This window comes from Pangasianodon hypophthalmus, chromosome 15, assembly GCF_027358585.1.
Source record: "Pangasianodon hypophthalmus isolate fPanHyp1 chromosome 15, fPanHyp1.pri, whole genome shotgun sequence".
NCBI classification, from domain to species: domain Eukaryota; kingdom Metazoa; phylum Chordata; class Actinopteri; order Siluriformes; family Pangasiidae; genus Pangasianodon; species Pangasianodon hypophthalmus.
In genome coordinates this window covers 22,200,669-22,226,362 of record NC_069724.1, presented here as the reverse complement: position 1 = coordinate 22,226,362, position 25,694 = coordinate 22,200,669, and the positions used below count along the sequence as shown (strand labels likewise).

Genomic DNA, 25,694 nt, shown 5'->3' with positions numbered 1-25,694 from the left:
GTCTGGGGTGGAGGAACAGGCAAAACGTCTAGAAGGATATGCCTGGCTTTAGAATCTGTGATTGGTGGGTGTGAACAACATTTAACTTGATTGCACAAGTAAGGAATAAAACGCTTGGGGGTGTGCTGTTACAGGAAAATCAGCAGCGACAGAGTGGTGTGATGCAGCCCGAGTTGCCAACCTGAATTATTTTTCTATGATTGCACATTCTGAAGTGTTTATTTCTCTTATGCAACAACAATATGCCAGCATTACAGTTTCCTCTATTAGAGAACAACATGTAATTTTTTTTAATCCATTTATAGTTACACTTAATGTTGCAGAACATCCACCAAACAAGTTAGTCCCTTTTATAACTTTGGTTTATAGCTGCTATAACACTTGTTCCTTCACCAGCCTCTCTTTCTTTCTCTCTTAAGGTTAATAAATGCAGCTTGTCATGTTACTGAGAAATGGCAAAGCACAAAGTCCTCTGTCCTAAAGATTTTCCCATGGTAGAAAATGTAAAGGAATTGTTTTCTCTTCCAAGTCTTCTTTCATAAGTGTTAATCTCCTTACAGAAAGCATCACCTGAGAAATGTTTGTTAAATAACAACACTTAAAAAAATCAGTTTATTGTTAGGCTTAAACTATCTGAGCAAGTTATTAGAGCAAGTTGTTACTATAGAAATGAAAACGTATTAGACAGAGTGCATTCCTTTAAAAAATAAATAAATAAACTTGCTTTCCATTTCAAGGGGCGTTACGTCAAAGCCATACAGTTATAGAAGACATATCCACACCTTCTGACCAATCAGAATCAAGAATTCAACAGTGCTGTGGTATAATTGTATTTAACAGATGAGTAGATAATAGTGCATTTTATAGAGTTGTCCACTTTAACATTATAACATGTGCCATCATGTTATGTGATGATAGCCTGAAGATCAGGCCACACGTTTCAGACAGCGTTAATGAGGGCTTCAGCTGTGGTAAGTTATGCTGTCGGAATGACGAGCATGGTGTGTTTAAGAGGGCTCGGAAAGCTGGAATGGTGTGAACAGCGTGGGTGATTATGATCCTGATCCTGTGTGTGACCTCAGTAACTTTACACTACCAGTTTCCTGTTGCAGCTGCGTTATCATGAAGCATGCTTTGAGAAGACAAGGAAGTAAGATAAGTCTCGAAGTTGACAGGAGTGAGAGTGTAGCGTTTACCCCAGTAACCTTTCCATCATCCCTTATTGGCCAGCTCCTTGTTGCGTACCAGAGTGAGCAGGTTGACGACAGCCAGGAATCTGGACTGTAAATCAGTAGCGCGGTCTTACTGACTCACTCGTACCGTAGTGTTCCTTTCCCACTAGGTGTCCCAAGGGAGTTTGCGTCATACGGTCAGCACTTTGTGCCCTTTCACTGCCTGCTACGCTTACTAAAGGATGCATGACTGCAGTCCTCCTGAGAGCTTGGTTGGCCTTTTTTCTGAATTGACATGTTGATGTGAAGCCTGGAATAACATCCCATTTGATAGTTGTGGCTTGGTCACAAAATCATTCATGAAAAGGAGTGAAGCATTATTTGGTCGTTTTCATATGTGCATATGTGTAGCTGGTCTGGGGGGATATTATGCGAGACATTTTCTGTATAAATACACATACCCACTTAAATAAAGATGCTACATTGTTTAATTGTTTGCTGCTAATGGTGGATAATTAGCCCGCAGAGAATTAGGGTGCATCAGTTGGTGTAAAATCACACACACACAGTAGTGTAGATGCCGTGGCTGAAGTGGTGCTAACGTTTACTGTATTAAAAGCGCAGTCGTTATTTATTTATTTATTAGAGATGAAGTGTGTTATATTGAGCTGATTGAATTTCCTGATGTACTGATGCTGATTGGGCTTGCATCAGACCAACAATGTGCTAAGCCAGAAAATACACCTGAAAATTTCTATTTTCAGCCTGAAAGTGTGTATAAAATCAAATATTTTATCTTGTCAGTATATTTTTGTGTGCAGATTTTTGTTTCTTTAGATTTGTATAAGAGCTGTTAATCTAATGTAATAGGAGCTCAATCCAGCATGTTGTTTGCATGATGCTAACTGGTGGTCAGAATCATCCATGACTTGTTTTGCACAGAGTAAAATTTGAACAGCAAGCATGGTTGTAAATTCCTTTAAAGGAAATTGAAAATGCATAGCATGGAAAGTTGAGAAGTTTCTATTTTAATGCTTGGCTTGGCGTGTGTGGGTATAAATTTATGTGTCCACAGGAAATAACTGCTGCTGTTTCTCAGCAACCGGCCCAAGACGTTGGTGTTTGGGACGTTTTATCTGCCTGTGTATGTTTGTGTGCTGTGATGATGTGTTGGTTAATTATGAACCTCTATAGTGCAGGTAGCTTTCATTAAATATACCAGATCTATCTCAGTGAGTCATTCAGTCATTGTGTAGGATGCTATTATGAAGATTGGGGATGAATGATTAGACTTCAGCTGCTTCACCGGATCTCCAAAACGACCATCTGGCTCCAGTTCTTAATGCGTAATGAGCTTTAACATCTCCATACGTTGAAATGCTGCAGTGCGTGAGAGATGAGCAGAAGAGCATGTGTTAAAAGTAACCCATTCAGGGGCTGATAACAGACTCACAGAGAGCACAGTATTCTGCCAGTGGTTCAAGTTACAGCAGGACATCGGATCATCCTAACATTCTCTCTGGGGACGTTCACAACTATTAACCTGTTTGTTGAGTAAGAGAGCAAAATTGGTACTTTTGGTTCCTTTGCTGTTTGTGTGGCACATAAATACTTAAGCTGAAAAGAAAAGCAAACCTTTGCCAAATGTGTGTAGCTGCAAGTTTAAAACTGTTTATGAATCACATCCAACTTTTATTTTCTCTTTTTTTGTCACTATGAGAACTAGCAGCTGCTCATGTCTATAAAAATACACACCCTAGTTGGTTCACTTCTCTAGTTGAGTTGATTTAGAGTCGACTCACTTTCTCACTGCAACTGAATCTCACTAGCAATTATGGCACGCGTCTACAAAAAATACACAGCAGCTTGTTGTACATTTCAGTCCACTTATGAGGAGTGACAGCAGCTCACGTCTACAAATAATAGACTGCATGTTTGGTTTACTTCTACAGTTGAGTCAATTCAGAGTTGAACCAATTTCTCACAGCAGTTGAATCGCGCTAGGGTTCACAGTTTGCGTCTACAAAAAATACACAGCGGCTTGCTGTGTATTTCAGTCCAAATATTAGGACCAGCAGCAGCTTGTGTCTATAAAAAAATGCACAGCAGGCTTGGTTCAGTTCTGCAGTTGAGTCGAATCAGATTTGAATCACTTTTTCAGTGTAAATGAATCTTGCTAGAGTTGACTTGGAAACAGACCTAAACTGGCTAAAAAGCTCACGAATCAGTTCTTTTGCTCCTGTGTGTTATTGCTGTGTTCTTGCCTGCCAGTGTATCCCCATGACCTTTCTGTGAAATGACTCCAGCTCCTGATATTATACTGCACTTGTAATCGGCTTTTTGTCTCAGGGTTTGAAGCTGAACATGAGTGCTTGAACGAGAACATAAAATCCGGTATGAATAATTATTCTTTGACATTTATCCAAGTTTCCTTAATTTCTTTTCCTCTGTAGGTACTGGCCTGGTTTGAAGAGGGAGAAGAGACCGTTACGGCTTTTGTGGAGCCTTTTGTAATATTGTTAATTCTTATAGCCAACGCCATCGTAGGGGTTTGGCAGGTAAGTTTACCTTTTTCGTTTCCTGTTTACAATATGATGAAACAACCAGTGTCAGTTTTTTGTTTGCAGAAAAGAAATGCTGGTAGTGCCATATTGCAAATAGAATGAATGAAGAGCAATTGAGAGCAATATGGAAATTTAAACATGATGGGTCAGAAGTGGTGAACCTGTGTGTGTGTGTGTGTGTGTGTGTGTGTGTGTGTGTGTGTGTGTGTGTGTGTGTGTGTGGCCTGGATTGGGGTTTTTGTGTGCTATCTAAAAGCAGCACTGGAATCATCTTTTAAATTGAAGTTTAAGGCAGTGTGCTTTCAGTTGATGAGGAGACACTTGGATGACATACTGGAGGCATTCGGGATTGTTTTGTCTTCAAATCACTTTTGGCAGCTTTTATTATTAGGTTATATTAGTGTTGGGTTATATAAATGTACTTGTTATTATTTCTGAAGAAAACATATTTGATACCAGAATTTGCTGTCCACGTAGTTTGTCCAAGGAGTGAAACACTTGAGGCATGCTGTTAGGAAAATTATGCAAGATCACTGTGAATTCGCTGCTCATATACAAATGATAACACATCAGAACAAGTACATTAATGTAAATTTATGATTTGTACATGGAACAATTGTCACCAATCACATTGACCAATCTGATTCAAGAGTTGCATGCACCTTTTATAACAAGCTTTTTTCAACTTGCACTCTTAAACAGCTGTTTTTTCCCCCTGTGTTTAAAAAAAAAAAAAAAAAAAAAACAGGATTTTTGGCTTCGTAAGAAGCCCACTTCTGTGGACAATTTTGTTGCATGGTTTTTGACATCATCTTTGGTATGCAGTGAATGTGCTTTTGTGTGTTTGTTCCTTTTTCCTCAATGAAACTGCCCTTCTTGTGAAATGAAGGCACATGGTGGTCTTGTTTCTGCTTGTCTTAAGATAGCCCAGCCTTCCCAGCGTAGAGCTGAGGGCCTGTTCCCCCCCCCCCCCCCCCCTCACCACCTCCCAGTTGCCCTGAAACCAGTGTCCCAGTTTCAGTGGTTTTATTTTGGTCACTGGGCTCGTGTGAGAAACTCCATCTTTAACCCTGAAAATTGCTATGAGAAAATAGTGTGGCATAGCTCAGGGCATTCAGTCTTTCATGCACCAGTGAGGTTCTTCTGAGCCATGTTTTCCTGTTTTGGATATGGAAGTACTCACTTAATTCTCATTTCCTTTGCTCAGTAACCCTGTGTTTACTCTAGCAAGCAACAAGCAAACAATAATTTTCTATCTATGTGTTCTGTGCAAATTAGGCATTAAAAGCAACAAATCCGAACGATAGTCTTGAATGATTACTCAGACCAGTCCTACGGTCTGACGTGCAACTTATCTAATTTCCTAACTGATAATTAGTTCATACTTACTGTTCGACACTCAAAATAGGACAACTGTGGTATCGGCTTGTCCTGTCATGCAAAGACATGGAAGCTTGGAAGGAGTAGAGTGTACAGTTAGCTTGCTATTACCATTTCTCATGGCAGCTGAAAAAACGCTGGATGGAGACAAACTACAAGCGACACAAGTGACTTGTTGCATGCTAGTTTGAAAGCAGGGTAAGGGTTAAAGTGTTTAAGGTGTGTTCTGGGCCTGGGGTCACTCTTGGGATCTACCAGCTAATTATCTTTAGTCCCTGTACGGGCACCTTTTCAGTCAACAGTATTGTCCCGGGTAGTGCTGCTTTGCACACCTGCTCTGGCACTCGCACTGCAGATTTACACACCCATTAAACATCCAGAGTAAATAATTGAGGCCGTTTCTCAGCAACCAGCCCAGGGAGCATCCGCTAAGGGACAAAGTCGATATTGTTATATTCATATTTTCTATTTGCTGTTTGTGTTGAGGGCAAGTGGCAATACGTTTTTTTTTTTTTTTTTTTTTTTTTTTTTTTTAAGAGCCTGCGTTTCTGCATGGTCATAGAATGGAAGATGCATCACTACAAAGTTTATGAAGTGACTTTAGGTAGTTTCTGACAATGCATAGCCACCTGAAAGGTCTCAGTGTCAAAGAATAACTTCCTAAAGACATTTGGAAGAAAGCTTGAGAGGAACCGAGAATCAAAAACGGGAACTCGAAAACCCACCCTCTTCTGGTTGATGCAACACACAGTAGTCAGTAGGAAGAAGTCATGATTATCAGAGAAATGTTTTTTCTCAATTTTGTTCAAGGTGTTTTATTTATTTATTTTATGTATTTAGTGGATAAGAGAGACTGGTGTTAATTTTGTCACGTGTTTTGACCCAACCTGCAGCTCACAGCAACCCCAATAGAGCAGTTACATTACTCTTTTACCATTTTTATGATGTGAAAACACTGCAGGTTTTTTTTCTCTCGATTTTCATCAGAACACGTACATCCGGAATTTCCTGGTGCCATGAGTACCTGAGTTAATGTTATCTGATGCAAAAGAAAACAGTTGTGTGTTTTAAGGAAAGAAGTATGTCATGTATGAGATGACTGCAGTTTAAATGATTGCTAATTTTGCCCTGAAACAAGGGTGGACAAATAATAAACTCATTAACTAGACAGTTGGGCAAGTAAAATCCCCAGTATTCAGCCTTGTTGCTTGGAATTGGTAGCTAAAATAATGTGATAAATATTTTGCGTTCTCATCATCCAAATGAAGCCAACAGAAGCATCTGGCCAAAGAAAAATGGCCCCCAGCAAGTTTTTCACTTAAGGACTGATCAGTGTTTAATTTTGGGATTGTGAACAAAGGGGTTGAAACTCCTAAATCGTATCCGCTGGTGCACTGTGACATTTATAGGGGGAAAAATTAATTCCCATGATTGACTGGTGCACTTCGCCCTAGTATTGTCTCTCCCTTTACTTAAGGTTAATGGCTAACTATTTTTGGCGCGTTGCTTTTCTTGGCATTGATCATAAATGAGGCCCAGATCTATGATGGCAGTGGTGTAAAGTTCCTCAGAGTACTGGGCTGTGTGCTAAGCACTTATACTCTCAATTTCATTGCCTAAGCCACCACTCCCACAGAGTTCTTGATCCTGAATGTACAGCATGTAATCTGTTCTTTTGTTCAGTGATATCAGTGTGTATTTTGTTTTAATCATGCCTGCAGGAGCGAAATGCAGAAAATGCCATCGAGGCCCTCAAGGAATACGAGCCCGAGATGGGAAAAGTGTATCGACAGGACAGGAAGAGCGTGCAGAGGATCAAAGCCAGAGACATTGTTCCTGGAGATATTGTGGAAGTGGCCGGTAAGAATGTCTCATTTTCAGCTTCTGTGGATATTAAACACCAGCCAGAGTGTGCGCGATTGTGTTAAGCAGTCTTATCACTGTAAACAATGGCTGACTGAAGTCATGGTGCTGCCCAGATGGTCTCTGTAATGTCTGTGAGCGATCGAGTTACCGATGGTTTGGTTTTGTACTTTCCCTGTCGTAAGCTCGACTGTGTTGATTACACAAAGTCAGGGTGTGTGTGCAGGTTTTTAGAAACGTGCCTAGGCATGAGAAAGACGAGAGATAATCAAAGCTCTGCGTCACTGCTGCTTTGCATTGGCTGCTCTAATAAATGCTGTTTTGTATAAAAAGGCCGAGCGAAAGATGCAAGAAGGAAGAGAATCCGCTAATCTACTAATCAGCTATATCTACGTCAAGCCTCGTCCGAGTTAACCTTTCTGAACTGCCGTCCTTAATGTTAATGGGGTCAACTGTTGAAGAATCTACATCTCTTGCTCCATGTTGTGCTGTGTTGTACCATGCTCCCTTTTATTTAAGTCAATGTCTAGTGGATCCTCATAGTTTTAAGAAAACATTAAAAATAGCATAATAGTAGTAATAATAATAATAATAATAATAATAATAATAATAATAATAATAAAATTTAAGTAGTGGAAATAATAATAGAAAAATGATAGAATAAAAAATAATTAAATAAATAAAGCAGTGAAAAATGTTCACTAAAAATAAAATGGAAAAATTAATAACGAAAAATAATGGATAAAACATCCAACTAATGAGCAAATAAAATTACTAATTATACAATAAAAACATAATAATGAAAAAAATAATAATAATAGCACTCAAGGTTGCTTTATACAAAAATTACTTTCTGAGTATCTGATTGCTGAAATATGTTCATGGCTAGGACATGGTACTAAAAAAGTGCTTACGCTGACAATGTTGGTATAAATATATAACCCCATATATTATATTTGTTTTGTGATGTAACTTCTAGGAAATAAAGCTGATATACAAATGTGTTTAACAGATACAGAGTAATGAGTGGTACCATATATTTTAATGTGATTTTTGATTGGCTGCTTGCAGTATGCAGAGCAGAGAGAGATATGCGCGCACACACATCTTAACTGAAGAGGTACAAAGTCTAGCTGTGCTTCTTAAAACTAGATAACAGTCTGTCACTTTGCTAGCAAGTCTTTTGTTGTGCCTGGTTACGCCCAGTGAGACATAATACATGATTTAGCTAATCTGTGCTAAGAAAGCCACAGTTTTGACCACATGAACATTGGTGTGGTTTTTTTGCGTAAGGAACTCTGCTACCACTTATCACTTAAAAATGTAGACACCCCCTCACCCCCCCCACTTCCTCCCCTCAACCCTGCGTTCAGGGAGCGACGTCAAATCAACACGGCTGCTCTCAGTATGAACAGTAAACAAGGGAGCGCTTCTTAACTTTAAATGATTTACACTGTATAAATAAGTCTTCACTTTAGATCAATCAATATCAATCCCATTTTATAGCTCGAATGCACAGACGTTGAAAGTTGATGCAATTCCATGTTCCGACTTCCCACTTCAACGGTAGGTCGAATGCAGCATAACTGACACCCTGGAAGCCCCACCCCTTCTTCCCTTCTAACATTAGTTACCACTTGTCTCGATTTTCCTGCTTGAAAGATGCATCCTTGCATTGTCAAGGGAAAGAAGGAGAATGGTTATGAGAGATAAATTGATAGAATTAATTTTTGTTTAGATGTTAATGTGTGCAGGAGGAAGCAGGAAGCAGCAGCTTTTCCCCATCCTAAATAAACATGTAAGAAATCAGAATTTATAATTCAACAGCACTGTTCTTTAAAATAGAGTAAAGAATCCACCTGCATCTGAAACTGCAGCAATTAAACCTGACAGTGTGTCATCAGAGAAGGGTGACTGCACGTGCATTTTGGTTTGCTGCAATATAAGCACGTTCATTCACACACCCAGGCACGGTGGCATTTTTAAGCTTCTGTACACACTGCGGGATTAGTAATCATTACGCTGCTGAGCTTTCTCCCGTTCTGGGTCACTGTTGCATAGAAAACATTCCAGCAGTGCTCATGAAGTGACACTGGCTAATAAGTGCTCCTGTAGCAATACCAGCTGAGCACAGGTTACTCCCTGGTATAGGAGAAAGAACTACTTAGCACCAGTCAGATATTGTGAAAGGATACGTGTTCTGCAAGCTCGAAGAAGAAAGAAGGTGAAGCTCTGGCTCTTTTCAGTGACCCTGTCTCCTGCTTCCTCAGCCTCTCTCTCTATACGGATTGGTCACCTTCCTCCTGCGTCATCTTCGCCTGTTCTGGTGTATGTCCGCAGTGAGAAGGAGACACAATGGTGAGATCTGAGAGAGAGAATTGATTCTCTGAACCCCCTGCACAGTCAGGCAGTGTGGTGTTAACCCATACCGTTGCGGTTTGAGACCAATTCAGAGGACAAAGAGGAAGAACAGAAAGACTGCTGGGGGGAGGAAGAGGGGAAAGAGTGTAGCATGAGAGGAATATTAAGTAGTGGTAACATTGAATACATTCACACACAAGCACACTAAAGGATCTGTGTGTTCATGCTCTTCTGGGCTTATACTGTGTCTATCAGGCATCTCAGTGAGTCATAGTCTGGGATCAGTTCCACTGTTAATAATATTGATTTTTGTAAAGGACAAAAGCTGATTTGAAATGTAACACATCTCCTGCGTCACCGGCTCCAGAGCACTGAGCTAGTGCTCGAGATCTCCGTTTCATCTAGCGGTCCTGCTGCAGATGGTGTTATGGGATTTTTAAAGCCGCTGTGACCTTGCAGATTTTGCATCATACCTGTCTGAAAGGAGAGGCGGCCCATTTTCACATTTTCTCTGGACAAGTATGAATAGCAAGCATATTCTGTTCTCAAGCTCCTTTCTTGTCATGTACTTGTGCATTGTGGCCCTTCAGAGAAGAATTAGCTATGACATGACTCGCCTCCGTCAAGCTGTCAGCCCCCTTGGCAAACTCATCCAGCATCAGCAGCTTATGGCACAAATGTCATCTCTGAATAGCTGAAAAGAGAAACAGCATCATTTTTTTTTTTTTTTAAACCCCATCCCTCCTACTCTAATGGGATGAGTCATCGGCTGAGGATTGGACTGCATCTTTTGTTTCTCATACTCTTCCCTGGCAGCATGACCTTGGAAGGCGATGATGAAAAGGAAGCCCAGCGGACCCCTCCCCAACATGTGCTCTCCGAGCCTCCCACAGAGCTGTACTTCTCAGCTGCCTCTCACACGCCTGCTAGCTGTTGCCATGTAACGCAATGCCAGTCCCGTTAGCTCAGGTTGCTCACACCTGATCCACTGTTTGGCCTGGGAAGTGTCTCTGTCTCCTGTCATCTGTGAGGCAGTTGCCATTACTGACCTTTCAGCACTGCATATTTCATCATCTAGTCTCCTGAGATAGTATTGTGGCAGATCAGCAGCTTAGCTTTAGGGAAATTTCAACACTAGTCCTCTAAATGTTAGCTTGAGTAATGTGTAAATTGCATCATAAGGTAAAGGAGAGAAGATGAGAAATGGCAGAATAATTTACACCATTCATGTATATAGGGGCCACTGTATAGTTTCCTGCATTGCATATAGAAGCCTTTTACCTTCACCTTTTACCTTCCTTTGTACCTCTGACCTTGAGGTGGTACTTCTGGACCGCATGAAAATTGTCAGTTTGGCTGATCAAACATTCAAAGAATGACCAACTACATTATAACACCTTTCCTAAATACCTGTATTTAGCCATAGCTGTAAATACTGGCACTTGGATACCAAACAAGAAGAAGATGACAGGCTAGCACACAATAAAATCTGTAAATGGGAAGGGGACTGCTGCTGATGAATTTTATGTAAAGTCTTGTGGCCAATAAAATTCAAAGTCAAAATGGAATGGTTCATCAAAATGTGCATTAATTTGTATGTAGTGTACTGCAAAGTACTACCAGATGCTTAGTCATCGTGAGCATAATGTACTGTAAACTATGTAAAGTTAATTGTTAACATTTTCATAGCTATCAGTGTGTTATCTCCATTTGCAATTATTACTTCTTTTCAAAGAAAAGCATGTATACACAACATACACAATGTAGGACATTAAATATGATGAAATACAACAGCAAAGCCAAAATGATTTACCAAAAAATGAGAACAAGGAACAAAGAAGGTAACCTCTTGATCAAGTATGGTTGTTTTGGTATGTTTGTAATAGATACATGAATGAATTCTCGAAATCCAGTTGTAAGAGCTGCTAACCAAGCTTAGCTCAAGAGGTGGAGGTGGTGTGCATCAACTTTTTTTCATCTGTTATGCCATTATCGTATAGCAACTGCAAACAAACAATACTGAGATGCTTGAATTTGACGGTTCTTTGAGTCTGGTAAGAATGCAAAACACAAACAGTCAGGAACTGTCTTTTTTTTTTCAGAGAATTTCTTCAATAAAGCTCGTTGACTTTGGAAAATGTCCTCATGTGTTTGACCTCAGTAGCCCTTAGTGCAGTGCTACATTACATTGCTACTCTGGAGGGAATTGAGAGTGAGTACTGACGATTCCCCACCAAGCCAGAAGGATGTGTTAGTGCAGAGTGTCACAGTGCTGATGCATGCAACTGAGGAATTGGTGACCTTTAAGAAGGGTACAGTATGTGCTGGAATGAAAATACTGGCCACTTGATAATGGCTTCAGCCTGGTTCGAGTCTGGGAGAGAAAGACATCATTAACCCCTTTTGATAATTCTACACCTGTCTAGAATGATGCTTGTGTTTTCGCAGTGGCATTTTCCTCATAAGCTGCAAAAACCCTAAATGGCCTCATGTGGTGTTCTAAACTGTTATGTTCTAATATGTTAGACATAAACCATGATGGGGCATACAGTTATAGGAAAATATTCAGTGACGCTTGTCATGTTACCACTAAACCACAAATTCCTGTGTCGGTAAACTTCAAGCTTTAACTCTGACACTGGGGACTCCTTCCAAAAATGCTAGTATTTTTTTCACAGAAAACAATTGCATGTTTTTACTCAGCTTATATGAAGTGTCTGCCATGTAAGTGCTTATGTAAGTTGTTACTATAGAAACAATGAACTGTTAGAGCAAGCATGTTCATATAAACCTATGATTTGCCTTGTAGTTGAAATAACTGTCAGAGCTGCTGTTATAGAAAATTAATGAACACCTTCTGACCAAACAGAACCAACAATTCAACAGTGCTGTGTTATAATGATTTATATTGATCTCCACTATTAGGAGCTCTCAATCACTGTGATATAGGGACAGACACATTTGTATGCAGTGCTTGTTTTTTTGTGTGTGCCAGTCACGTAAAAAGTGACAATACAACCCCGTTGCTGAGACAGAGTGCACACAGCAGCATGCAACTCCGACTATATTTGAGGAATTAATTAGCAAAACAGATGGCCACTCTCCTCTATCTTGTATCCTAAGCAGGTTGGAGGTGGTCTGAAGTTTGTCTTCTCTGCCTGGTCCCTGGACACAAAAGCTGAATTGGACCCGGAGGACAAGGTTGTAGCCTCTTAACTGTGTGTGGGGGTCAGTCTTTATGATCCTCCCAAAGTGGGTTTCCTTAGTGCATGGGAAACGTGCAAATGGTCCAAAAAACAGGAAAATCATGAGCTGCATTGAGATCCATTGAAGAAAAAAATGATTTATAGTGTTACTGTTATCTATTTATATTTATTTGAACTGTGGACATGAACGGACACAGCATAAAGTCACAAATAAACCAAGACAAATTCCTTTTCAAGGGAGCCTGCAGCTCCCTGGGTGTCTTTAGAACAGACATTTATTTCTTTGCTCTGATTCCAAGAACAACATTCAGCCCCTAATTTAGTGACTATCCAAAGACAGTCCCTTCAGACTGGGACAAAGGCGTAAAGTGGGGTCTACTCATGTGTTCATTCATAAGTGACTTGAAAATCCCACTGATTTGGTTAAAAATCCTAATTTCATGTTCCTTCTATACTGTGGTTAGGAAGTCCTGAGCATTGAAATGCCGTATGTCTTGTCAGTGTGTGTGCACTTGTCTCTGTAAGAGAGTCACTGGCTATGGAGCATGACTATGCTAGAACCATTTCTCTTTCTGATGTGTATCATTACTGACATACAGTTCATTAACGTCTCTGCAGAACGTGACACTGCATGTGTTTGGCCCAAAGCGTTCTTAAACTGATGATGAAACGATAACACAATATTTAACACACACAATGTTGACGTTAAAGCTTACACTTCTGTCTTCCTCTCCGTTTCATTTGGGATTGAGATTTTGTTTTGAGCAGCATTATTGAGCATCCCTTAAGTTACCTTGGATAAAATCATCTCCTGTATTATCTGTCCTGTCCCATTAAACCACACCTGTTCCTGGTTGTCACCTGTCATCCGATCACTGCCCTGCCCTCACTTCCTGGCAGAGTGTGTTCTGAAAATACACGTTGCAAGAGTCCGTGTCCTAATCAAAAACAGAATGCAAGCTCTGCAGAAATTGCCTTTGGTGCCAAGTAGGTCAAGCTGCCAAATACTGCAGTATACATAAGCTGAGGTTCATTAGTAAAAGTAAATTGTATGGCAGTCTGGCAAAATGCTTTACATAGTGACATTTCGACATTTCTTTCTATATAGCGTTCTGAAAACTACAGGGTTTCCTGAAATTCATTTATCTTTTACGTGCGTGTAAAATTTAAAAGCTGTAAAATTCTAGCATTTTAAAATCTGAGCATCATGGACATTTTGACAGTTGGTATCTGATTACACACTGAATTGATCAAGCTTGTGTCCATTTTGTTATAACATGTAGCTATCCGACAACTTGGTCAAAGCGTGACATTCACTGTGTGAGGAAATCACATTTGGCTAAAAAGGTAGAATTGTCTTATTTTTTGCCAGAATTCTGTGACATCCGATGGGTTTTCCCAGACTGCTACACAATTTGTTTTGAAACTTTAATAAAAGGAGGTTATATGCATTTGCTGAGGCTTGCCCAAATGAGCGGTTAAGCCTGCCCCAGCCATGCTTTGCTTCGCTACTGATTTAGCGCACCTTGTTTAGCTTATGGGCTAATTTTAGTTTTTTGACATTTTGAGCCATTTCATAACCCACATTATACCGCAGCAAACCACTGACCCGTTTCCCAGAAGGGAAGTAGTACAATCGCCGTTAAGTGGAAGAACAGACATTATTACTTGGACGCTTTCTTTAATTCCACATCTCTTGCTGTCTCTAAACTCATCTCATATGAGCTTTATTCAAGGAGAGTGCATTCTCCTTGTCTACCTAAAGTAGGTTACCCTACTGTCTGACCTTTTTCAAGTTGAGCTATATATTAGGTACATGTTCCACATTTGTTCGTTAGGTTTAGGGGCATTTTGACGACAGCGTATATTTTTATCAACAGGATCACAAGAAAAACTAGTGTGTGATATCTTTAGCACTCCTGGAGCCCTACTAAATGCCCTCATGAGTCTTTGTGAACGAGCTGTAGTTCGGATCCTGCTCAAACACTTGTTCACGCTTGGCCTGAAACCAGCTTATTGAAACATTCTTCACATAAACTTATCGTTTATACATTCAAAGTGGATGGTTTAAGTGACTGCTCTTCTATGTGACTAATAAATGTCATCAGTCTTACTCGTTGATTTAATGACCAGTTTGTGAAAGAATTAGATGTTTACATTATCCTTTTTTTTTTCTTTCATAAGCAGTCACAGCCCCTCCCATTTTGTGGAAAGAATGATTCACAAGCTATTTTTAGCATTTGCCTGAGAACGCTGGAACATCTTTAAACCGTTTTGACGTATCTCAGCCCTCTTCTGCAAGGTCCAAGTGGTTAAAAATGTGGTGTTTGTGTTTTTAGAAATTGATCAATTTGTCAGATCGCAGTTCCTTCATCATTAACAGGTTCACAGTGAGAAGACTGATATGATCCAGGGCTCAGAGTTGAAGAGATTTCTTTTAAATTTCTGCTCGATGTCAGCTCAGCCGAATGTTGATTTTTATTCCGTCTTTAAATTTACACTGCATACATGCAAAGGCATCAGTCAACAATATGGGCAAACCGATTGCTTTAAACTGTCTTAACAGAACACCCAGAGCTTGCTTGTCTGGTTGATGCCAGCTTGAGCTTAAAGTGCTGAACGTGTGATGCTTTGTAATGTTATGTTATGCTCCTATGTTTTTAGTGCTCTGAGTGCCTGCTAGGCTTATAATGGCCCTTAGTTGTCATTAAGAGTGCTGTCTGGAGACATGCATCCTTAAAGTTAGTGCTGGTGATAAACTTCTGGTATTATGCTTGTTTATAGAAAGGGATTTAGTGTTACACTAACTGAAAAAATGCTGATGGATAAAACATGGTACATGTGTTTTACAGTGATCTGTCCTTTGTGCTTATCTCTGACCACATGCCTTCTGTTTCCTCTTTAGTGGGTGACAAAGTTCCAGCCGACATCCGCCTAACGTCTATCAAATCCACCACACTACGAGTGGACCAGTCCATTCTGACAGGTAAGATGTGTCGATTAATGCATCATTTCATCTACAGTTTATGGAGTTTACTTGCTCACGTAGAATTAGGGAATCTTTAGATTATATTCTTTAACTAGCCCACTCTTTAAGGAAAAGCTCCAATATGCTGCCCAGTCTCAGGTTTCTTCTAAGACTAAGACAAGCTGCTAGAGTTTTATGTTGATGATTGATACTTGTAATTGGAGGAAAAATAAACAACTGCATTGTAGTGTAGAAGACAAAAATACAGTTTTCCTCCCAGGATTCTGACCTTAATGGGAGGTCAGTAATGTCTGTAGCTCAGAAAAGGAGGAAAGAGTGTGAGAGAGGAAACGCTTCAGTAGGGTTTAATTTTGCTTCACTGCCTTAATTGGTAAAGATTCTGCATAATGTCCATTCTTGGCCCTTTTCTGTTTCTTTCCTTATTATTATTATTATTTATTTTATTTTTTTTTGGGCACAACTTGCTATTCAGATAATTTAGGTAATTGCATATTAGCTGTATATTAGCTTAACTGACATGGGCCTAGGGTAATGTAGTATCAATATCAAGATAAACGATGTCACACTTAACCCTGTTTTATGCATTTTTAATGTTGGGTGCAATAAAAACCAAAAAGGTTGAAAATTTTATATTAGAGATTTTAAATAGTGTGTGAGAGGCATCCAAATAAGTTGCAGACTGTTAGTTATAGACACTTTCAAGTCTTTAATGATTTTAGTACTCACTGTTTAGAGCATTTATTGTTTAATTTCACTGCTAATACAAATCATTTATAATGTGAGTGTAGTCTGGAAAGCTCAGTTCAGAGGGCTGTTAGTTCTCACACTCAGCCTTGCTGTGAATTTAACAGCCTCAGGTCGAGAAGGACCACAAAGGCACTTCTAATTCTAGACCAGTGATGCTGAGTGTCTGTTGGCGATTGGGATTTTAAAAATTTATAAAGCCCTTATTAAAACTAGTCTAGTTCATTTGAAATTCGGTGAGTTTAATAACAGGGCTTCTGTGGGTCATTGTATGAAAAGTATTAAATCAATTTTTGTGAACATTAAAGTTGGAAAAAAGCTCCAATAGAGGTATTAAATTTTTCATTTTACTAATTTATAGAAAGTATTAAAACAGTACCAGGAGAGGTAGTAGGCAACTACAGATTAGCTTGTAAGATATTCCTGATTTCCTTTTCTGCCTCAATCTCAGCTGATGACCAGTTATCGCTGATCTAATGTTATTTCAATAAATGTATTCAAATTTGTGAATTTGGTTTAATCAGTGATTTAGTGGTGTCTAGGTGAGGCTGGATATCAGCACTCATGAAATATTTCTTATGGAATCAGATTACTCAGCTGTAACTAGCGTTTGTATAATGTACCTTTGGGGCTGCTTGATTTTTCTTTAGCTTTGAGCTAAAGAATTCTCATTTTTAGCTGAAGGTTGATATACTGGTTTAAAACACCCCTAATAACAAGCTTTAAATAAAAACAGTCTTCGAGTGTTGACTGTAAACACAGTAAGAGATCATTTGTGTGGCAGCCTGGGAAAACACTTCGAAAACTACAGGCATGTATCTCAACCAAAGTAAAGTGTGATTACTGCCAAAAGTGGAAAAGGGAGAAAATTGCTGTTAAGGATTTCATTCTGCCTCCAGCGCAGGAGCAACACTGATGTTCTGATGGCTGCTATCTGATTGCAAACCCAACTGATTAGTTGGTTTACTCTGGCACATTGCTATCTAACATCTCAATCAAAGCATGACATTAACTGTGAGAGGAAATCACACAAGGCTTTAGTCATCTTTAGGCAGACTGACTGTTTTTGCCATCGTGTTTGTTAAACCGGCTCCTTACTAACCACCTTACTGATCTTTAGAGGAGGAAAGCTGATGTAATATAAAAGAAAGAAAACATTTGCTTTTTTCCCTTTTGGAGAAATTATTTATTTATTTATTTTATTCTGCCACAGCAACATCTGCCACATTTTCTGCCAAGTTATGCACAGTGAGCTTGTTATTGCATTCATATACAAACTTCTGTGCAGCTCTGTTGTTGTAAAAAGCACTAAATAAAATTTGGTGCTACCTGCAGGTACTTTGAAAAAACTCTTGTTCTGGACATAATGTAATTGAGCCAAATTGACAGTATCAGCAGAAGCACAAACAGTTGAAGTTTCACCATTTTTCTGTGTGATTGTGTTTCTCTGTAGGAGAGTCTGTATCAGTCATTAAACACACGGACCCAGTCCCTGACCCACGGGCTGTAAACCAGGACAAGAAGAACATGCTGTTCTCTGTAAGTTTAAGTTAGCAACATATGATTCCTTCTACTCGGGATTCCTAATCACTGCCTACATCAGCTATTTTTACTCCTCATTTTTGAGAATCTTGTCATAATTAGTACTTAAAGGTGTTGAGAACACAATGCAATGTTTTCAACTTATTTCTGTGCTGTGCATTTGCAGGGCACCAACATTGCAGCCGGTAAGGCTGTGGGTGTCGTCGTGGCCACGGGCGTGAACACAGAAATCGGCAAGATCCGTGACGAGATGGCCTCCACGGAGCAAGAACGCACGCCCCTGCAGCAAAAGCTGGATGAGTTCGGAGAGCAGCTCTCCAAAGTCATCTCTCTCATCTGTATCGCTGTGTGGATCATCAACATCGGTCACTTTAACGACCCGGTGCACGGTGGCTCTTGGATCCGCGGTGCTGTCTACTACTTCAAGATCGCCGTGGCACTGGCCGTAGCCGCCATCCCTGAAGGGCTTCCTGCCGTCATTACCACCTGCCTCGCACTGGGCACTCGCCGCATGGCCAAGAAGAATGCCATTGTGCGCTCACTGCCTTCGGTGGAGACGCTGGGCTGCACGTCAGTCATCTGCTCAGACAAGACTGGCACACTGACCACCAACCAGATGTCTGTGTGCAGGGTGAGGAACATTGCTTGGATAAAATATAAAGTTTATTTTTAACATTAATTTACATAATCAAAACCTTGCATATGGAGGTATGTGTGGCATAAAATAATCAGTCAGTGAGGCAGTGCGAAGCAAAGTTACTCTTACCAACCCAGAGTTTATTTATTTATTTATTTATTTATTTTTTTCTTTCTTCAATAACACCAAATGTTTTATTTGGCAATGATAACTTTATTTATTTAAGAATGACACTTCTTTTTATCCACTTATAAGTTACGTCTAATATTGTGGAACGCCCACAAGACTTCCTGTTCTAAGAGATTTAAACAGCTGTTTTCTCACCAGCCTCTCTCTTTATCCTCTTTCTGTAAGTTAAGGGGAAAAAAAAAACGCAGCTCGTCATGTTACCAACAAAACTGAGGACTCCTGCATGGCGGAAAACCTTAGACCTTTGTCAGGGCTGCTGTTACAGAAAATTAATCAACACCTTATTACCAGTCAGAATCAAGAATTCAACAGTGCTGTAGTACATTAGGGATTAGATAATATAGAATGATAGTTTAGTAAATAATGTACACATTTTGTGTCTGAAGGTTAATGTACCTAAAACGTAAAAGGAGGTTGAGCATGCCTAAACATACACCTGTTTCAAACCGCTTTGAATTGGTTTACTGTTCAGTAATCTGATCCTGTATGACTCACTGTTCTCTATAAAAGTGGACAAAGTGACAGTAGCTGCCATCTTGATGCTGAACATCAAATTGTTTTGGTGTCGTTTTTGCAATAGTGAAACACCAACAAATCTGCCAGAAGTTTGGTGGATGGACCTGATTTGTTTGAAATATAAATTTAGGCTTATGCATAAATAATGTTATTTAGCCAAGAGCTACATTGAACTGAACTTCAGTGCAAAACTAAAAAAGCATGCTTTGGACATCAGACATGCTGTGACTGATCAACTTCTACTGGAATAAAGGAAAACTTGTGTAAATTTCATTTTGCCTCATTTTTAAGGTGCCTTTAGTCTGCTGAGGTAGCAGTTAACCTATAATGACTTTGTCTCTTATACTGATTGAACACTCCTCTGACACGATATATTGTACCCTACTACTTCTCTCCTTTTCTTATTCCATGAAGTTTGTCTTATAGTATATTCCTTTTCCCCCCCCTCAATCTGTCTTTACCTTTTTCGCACTTTCCAAATGTCTTCTTTTCTTTTTCTCTCTCATTAACACCACCCTCCACCTCTTCCAGCCGCTTTTGCTCCATCACTACTCTTTGAATGCTCATCAGTATGCGGTAGTCAGTTACTTGCAGTGGTGTTGTGTAACTGACCTTGTGTTTCGGAGCTCTGTTTTACTTAGCAGTGGTGTTACTGCAGACTTCACACACACGTACCCTTGCACACGCTTGTGCAAGAACAGAACAGGTTTGGCACCTGTGAATGGTGTTATGACTTGTAGAAAATCAGATCCAGATCTGTGTAATGACGCATATTGTTGCCAGGTATGCTGGTACTATTTTATTAAATAGAAGAGTGACTAAAATCTTTTGGTATAAACACTCCATTGCCGCTTTTCCTCCAATGTGAAAAGGTTGGCTTTAAAAATAGCTGTTCGTCAGAAGGAATGTAATCTGTTTTGTTTATCTCTCTACTCTTACCAGCTCTATCCTGTCTGTAATGTGGGTTGTTTTATGTAAGCGTGATAGCCAAAACTGAGAGTTAGAGAGACTAGAACAGCGCACTGAGCTTTTATTTGGAGTTTTCTTACTCAAACCATTCACAAGGCGCCACTCGGATTTGCCAAGCGAAGTGCCAGCTCCATGCTTTTACTCTATCATATTTCTTTTATTCTTTCTTTCTTGCTCACTGTTTGGCTGTATCTCTATGGTGACATTGCTGCTGTGTTCCAAGGCTCTGGTTTTCCTCACTGGAAAAATCCCAGTGCCAATTTGGATATTAGCCAGGATACTGTCCATTTTTTCAGTATCTTTTAGTCAGTACTGACCCCTACATGACCCCCATAAGTACCATGAAGTTTTTGTATTCCCAGGATAGATCTTTTTATGTGCTGCAGTGTTTTTATGCGCCACCTGCTGGTGATTTGACTGTGTGTGTGTGTGTGTGTGTGTGTGTGTGTGTGTGTGTGTGTGTGTGTGTGTGTGTGTGTGTGTGTGTGTGTGTGTGTGTGTGTGTTTCAGATGTTCATCGTCGACCAGGTGCGGGGAGACGGCTGCTCTCTCAAAGAGTTCACAGTAACTGGCTCCACATATGCTCCTGAAGGACAAGTGTGAGTTACTTTATTCAGTATATGCAAACACACTTTATTAAAAGAGTTTTTGTTATTTTTAACACACTCTTGATATCTGCTTAGGTTGCAGGATGGGAAACCGGTGAAATGCTCCAAGTATGATGCTCTGGTTGAGATGGCCACAATCTGTGCCCTGTGCAATGACTCCTCTCTGGATTATAACGAGGTCTGTTAATTAAAGATGGAAAGGTGTTTTCCCACTGTATCCTTGTATTTGTTCATTTGCCCGGCGTGTCAGTCTCTTCTTTCTCTTATCATGCATATCCTGTTTGTGCTTTTCTGTCCTCAGGCCAAAGGAGTGTACGAGAAGGTTGGAGAGGCGACAGAAACAGCTCTCACATGCCTGGTGGAGAAGATGAACGTGTTTGACAATGATCTCAAAACCCTTACCAAGATCGAACGGGCCAACGCCTGCAACTCTGTAAACAGTCATTTATTCATTTGTACATTTTGTGTGTGTGCAAAAAGGATGGCGTGTTCTATAATCAGCTAATCATATGTTCATGCTTCTTTGGCTCAGGTTATTAAGCAGTTGATGAAGAAAGAATTCACACTTGAGTTCTCACGGGACAGGAAGTCCATGTCGGTGTACTGTACCCCCAACAAGGCACGCTCCGCCCTTGGCAAGATGTTCGTCAAGGTAATTGCTGAAAAGAGCATAATAATGATTATTTTTCTGAATAGGAAAGTTTGCTTAGAATTTTTTATTTATTTTTTTTTTTACAAAGATTTTTTTCTGATCTCTCTGTGTACTGATTCAGGAACTGGCATTGCTTTAACAGTTAAAAAATTTGAAAGTTCAGAAAGGACATTTTCTGTTCTGTTATTTCAAGATCATGACTTTTGACTGTTAACGAACTGAGTGGTGCTTAAGGGCTCAGATTAATGGATAAAGGGCATTTAATCACGTAACTGCTTTTAAACTAATTGTCATACCAAATGTTCCCCTATCATCAGGCAGTCATCTAGTTTAGTCTGCATGACGTAACAATAATTTGTTTTGTATAAAAATGTGGCTTGGCCAGTGTGGACATTAAGAATTCTATTTTTAGTGCAGTCTAGAAGACTTTTTTTCATGTTTTCCCAAGCTCTAAAACATGACTCAGCTTATGTCTGGCTTTGTAATTAGCATAATTAGCACCATGGGCGTCATTTATACGCAAGCTATTACTTTTTTGTGCATGAAGCCCCTGGTGCTAATTATTTTGTGTTGGCTATCCGCACACATATACACCCCACTCACTCTATTATTACATCAATCTCAGAAATGTATCCCTGTTGTCTCCCAATAGTTTGCTTGACCTCTATTTCTGTCTATTTTAAATTAATGAAGATGCCCAGTGGGGTGCTACTGGGAATTTTTTTTTTTTTCCATGTTCCTTTCTAATCAGTGCGTCAGCAGGTTGAACTCATTTTTTGTATGACCTCTATCCATTTCTTTTTTGTAGATGCTGCTGCTAGATTAATCAAAAAGTATTCTAATTAATGTTATGCATATAACATATATATTGTGCATATAAGAACAATAATCAGTTTGTGTGTGAAAGATATTTTATGTTTTACCATTAATATTAGAATTATGGTTGTTAATCAAAGGTGTCATGAGCTGAATTGAAGCCAGATAGACACGACTCCCCTGATTAGCACTCAATTCTGAAGCGGAGAAACCATTTCCTTAGAGTCTTACCGGGCAGGAGGACTAGCCTGATCTTGGTCTGTTTTACCCAAAAAACTTGTAGATCTTGGAAAGCTGTTTTAGATTTTGTGTATTTACTATTTAATTGTTTGCTAATTGTTTATTTGGTTTGTGTTTGTGAAGGGTGCACCAGAGGGAGTGATCGACAGGTGTACACACATCCGTGTGGGTAGTAATAAGGTCCCCCTGACACCGGGCATTAAGGAGAAGATCCTGTCTGTGATTCGCGAGTATGGGACAGGACGGGACACACTGCGTTGCCTGGCCTTGGCCACACGGGACAATCCGATCAGCAAAGAGGAGCTTCGGCTGGAGGATTCATCTTGCTTTGTCGAGTATGAGGTCAGAAACTGAACCATATGAAAAGGCCTCAGTCTTACAATTGTATGCATGACCTTAAAAAGTCTTAAGTAAACCTCTCATTTAATATTACAGCTGTTTGAGTTTCAAAAGTCATTGACAAATTGAAAATTTCAGAAATATAAGTAAATGTGAACAGCCGACTCATGATTTTTATGAGGCAAACAATCAGAACTATAAGATGTCATTTTTCATGTTTCCACCACTAGGAGGCACCCACTTGCCACCTACTCTCAATTTACCCCATCTCTAACCTGTGGTTGGTTACTACAGACAATGACCTCAGCATGCTTTGTGGTATAAATAAGATAAAAAACCACCATTACTCCTGATGTGTTAAGTGTGCTGAATTGTGATGCTTGCTCCAGTGTTAATCAGAGTGGCATTTTAAGATCGTTCTACACCAGAAGCAAAGAGTTGAAAGTATTCACGCAGTATTCAGTAAAGGGAGTCAAAAGAACTGGTTATTTAAACCTCTTATGTACTGTTACAGCATTTCCTTTTTCAGAAATTACTGTCAAATTAAAATTTTTTAGAAATGTACTCAAACATGTACAGCTGACCATGACTTATGTGGTGTTTTTACCTGTACCTTTGCAGACCGATCTGACATTCGTGGGTTGTGTGGGCATGTTGGACCCTCCCAGGGCTGAGGTGGCCGCCTCCATCAAGCTGTGCCGCCTGGCTGGCATCCGGGTCATCATGATCACTGGTGACAACAAGGGCACAGCCGTGGCTATCTGCAGGCGCATCGGTATCTTCAACGAGAACGATGATGTCTCACGCATGGCCTTCACGGGCCGCGAATTTGACGACCTGTCGCCTGCGGCACAGCGCGAAGCTGTGCTCAGTGCCCGCTGCTTTGCCCGTGTCGAGCCTTCACATAAATCCAAGATTGTGGAGTACCTGCAGTCCTATGACGAGATCACTGCCATGGTAATGGGTCCTATTCTTACAGACTATTTTAATTACACGTACTAATTACATTAAATATTGTTATGGATTACTTCCTTCAGTAGACACCAGAGTTTGGTAATACTTCCGTTTCTCTGCTCCAGACTGGCGATGGTGTAAACGATGCTCCTGCACTGAAGAAGGCAGAGATAGGCATTGCGATGGGCTCAGGCACAGCTGTGGCGAAGACGGCCTCTGAGATGGTGCTGGCTGATGATAACTTTGCAACCATCGTAGCAGCCGTGGAGGAGGGGCGAGCCATCTACAACAACATGAAGCAGTTCATCCGCTACCTCATTTCCTCCAACGTGGGAGAGGTGGTCTGGTAAGAACTGATATCTGTTTAGTATCCCAAACCTTAGATAAGCTGTCATGATGTAGAACTGTGCCTGAGCCCCTTTTTGTATAACTGATACAGCATTTTCCTGACGGCGGCTTTGGGATTCCCTGAGGCTCTGATCCCAGTGCAGTTGCTGTGGGTTAACCTGGTGACAGACGGTCTCCCTGCTACAGCCCTTGGCTTCAACCCTCCTGATTTGGACATCATGAGTAAACCCCCCCGCAATGCCAAGGAACCCCTCATCTCCGGCTGGCTCTTCTTCCGATACCTGGCTATTGGCTGTAAGTGCATTTGATATCAGATTAACAAAGAGCCCCAAGGTGAAACCGGGGATTAAATGGCTTTGTACCCCCTTAGCAAATCATAGAGAGACAAATGTAGCATATTTTTTTGGTTTTTCTTGTCTTCTAGAATTGTTTTTAAAATAATATAGTAAAGCGATATGGTAAAATTCTACCACAGTGCTGTAGAAATTCTAAATCTGCTTCACACTGTTGGCAAATTGCTGTGGTATAAGAGGATTAAAACACTTCAGACATGCTCTTATTGGAAAATAATAAACTTCAGATAAACCAGCAGGTACGGAAATTTACAGGAAGGATGATGGTGTTGAATCTGTGCTTTGTAGGCTATGTCGGTGCCGCCACAGTTGGAGCTGCTGCCTGGTGGTTTATTGCTGCTGAAGACGGACCAAGAGTCAACTTCTATCAGCTGGTTAGTGCTTATAATTTACTTGCATGCAGTGGATGTATGTATACTTTACATACAACCATTCAGTAACAGAATACTGGGGAAATTTTCCACTGAAGTTATTTTTGCTGTAGCTAAAATTGCTGATTTTAGTAACCAGACGCATTAAGTTATGTTTTCTTTCCTTAGCTATTACTGGCAAATTGATTTCAAATTCCTGATTTTCATCCTGCAGAGTCACTTCCTCCAGTGTGGACCAGAGAACCCAGAGTTTGAGGGCATTAATTGTGAGGTGTTTGAGTCGCCTTACCCCATGACCATGGCCCTGTCTGTGCTGGTCACCATTGAGATGTGCAATGCCCTCAACAGGTCAGTACAAAAAGTGCTCTTCAGATGTGCAGATTCCTGTAAAACTTGAATTATTTCAGGTCTGACTCATAATGGTCACTTTGTGTTTTTCAGTGTGTCTGAGAACCAGTCTCTGCTGCGCATGCCCCCATGGGAGAACGTTTGGCTGCTGGGCGCTATCTGCCTCTCCATGTCACTCCATTTCCTCATCCTCTATGTGGAGCCTCTGCCGGTACGAGCTGCATTATAGAGATTGATCTAAGAGACTACAGAGATTACAGCTGGTTCTGAGACATGTTTTATAAAATGTTGACCAGGAGTCCATGAGAGCATAGTTGGCCTCGCTCGCTGATGCACAGCTTGCAGCTTTCATTTCAGGATCTGAACACACAGAGAAAAAATAGATGCTGTTTTCTTTGCTTTCCTGCACCACCCGTGACTGACAGTGTGTCCGTAAAAACTTTACAGCTGTTGATGAAACTTCTATCTTCATAAATTCATAAAAAATAGTTTGCGCTTATCACCACATATTTGTTTGGCCAAGTCTTCATTTC

The 25,694-nt window shown here is 40.2% G+C and overlaps 1 protein-coding gene across 2 annotated transcripts in view; it reads left to right on the top strand.

Moving 5' to 3' along the window:
* Positions 1-25,694, top strand: part of atp2a2b (ATPase sarcoplasmic/endoplasmic reticulum Ca2+ transporting 2b) — a 31,841-nt gene that overhangs the window by 1,400 nt on the left and 4,747 nt on the right. For both annotated transcript variants that reach the window (XM_026929038.3, XM_026929037.3), the window contains exons 4-19: positions 3,626-3,730; positions 6,838-6,976; positions 15,452-15,532; positions 17,733-17,818; positions 17,988-18,452; positions 20,643-20,731; positions 20,816-20,918; positions 21,042-21,173; positions 21,273-21,392; positions 22,572-22,790; positions 23,409-23,744; positions 23,867-24,087; positions 24,181-24,383; positions 24,731-24,816; positions 25,028-25,161; positions 25,255-25,372. In XM_026929038.3, the coding sequence (XP_026784839.1) occupies positions 3,626-3,730; positions 6,838-6,976; positions 15,452-15,532; positions 17,733-17,818; positions 17,988-18,452; positions 20,643-20,731; positions 20,816-20,918; positions 21,042-21,173; positions 21,273-21,392; positions 22,572-22,790; positions 23,409-23,744; positions 23,867-24,087; positions 24,181-24,383; positions 24,731-24,816; positions 25,028-25,161; positions 25,255-25,372 (2,637 nt within the window). The remainder of the gene's footprint in view (positions 1-3,625; positions 3,731-6,837; positions 6,977-15,451; positions 15,533-17,732; positions 17,819-17,987; positions 18,453-20,642; positions 20,732-20,815; positions 20,919-21,041; positions 21,174-21,272; positions 21,393-22,571; positions 22,791-23,408; positions 23,745-23,866; positions 24,088-24,180; positions 24,384-24,730; positions 24,817-25,027; positions 25,162-25,254; positions 25,373-25,694) is intronic.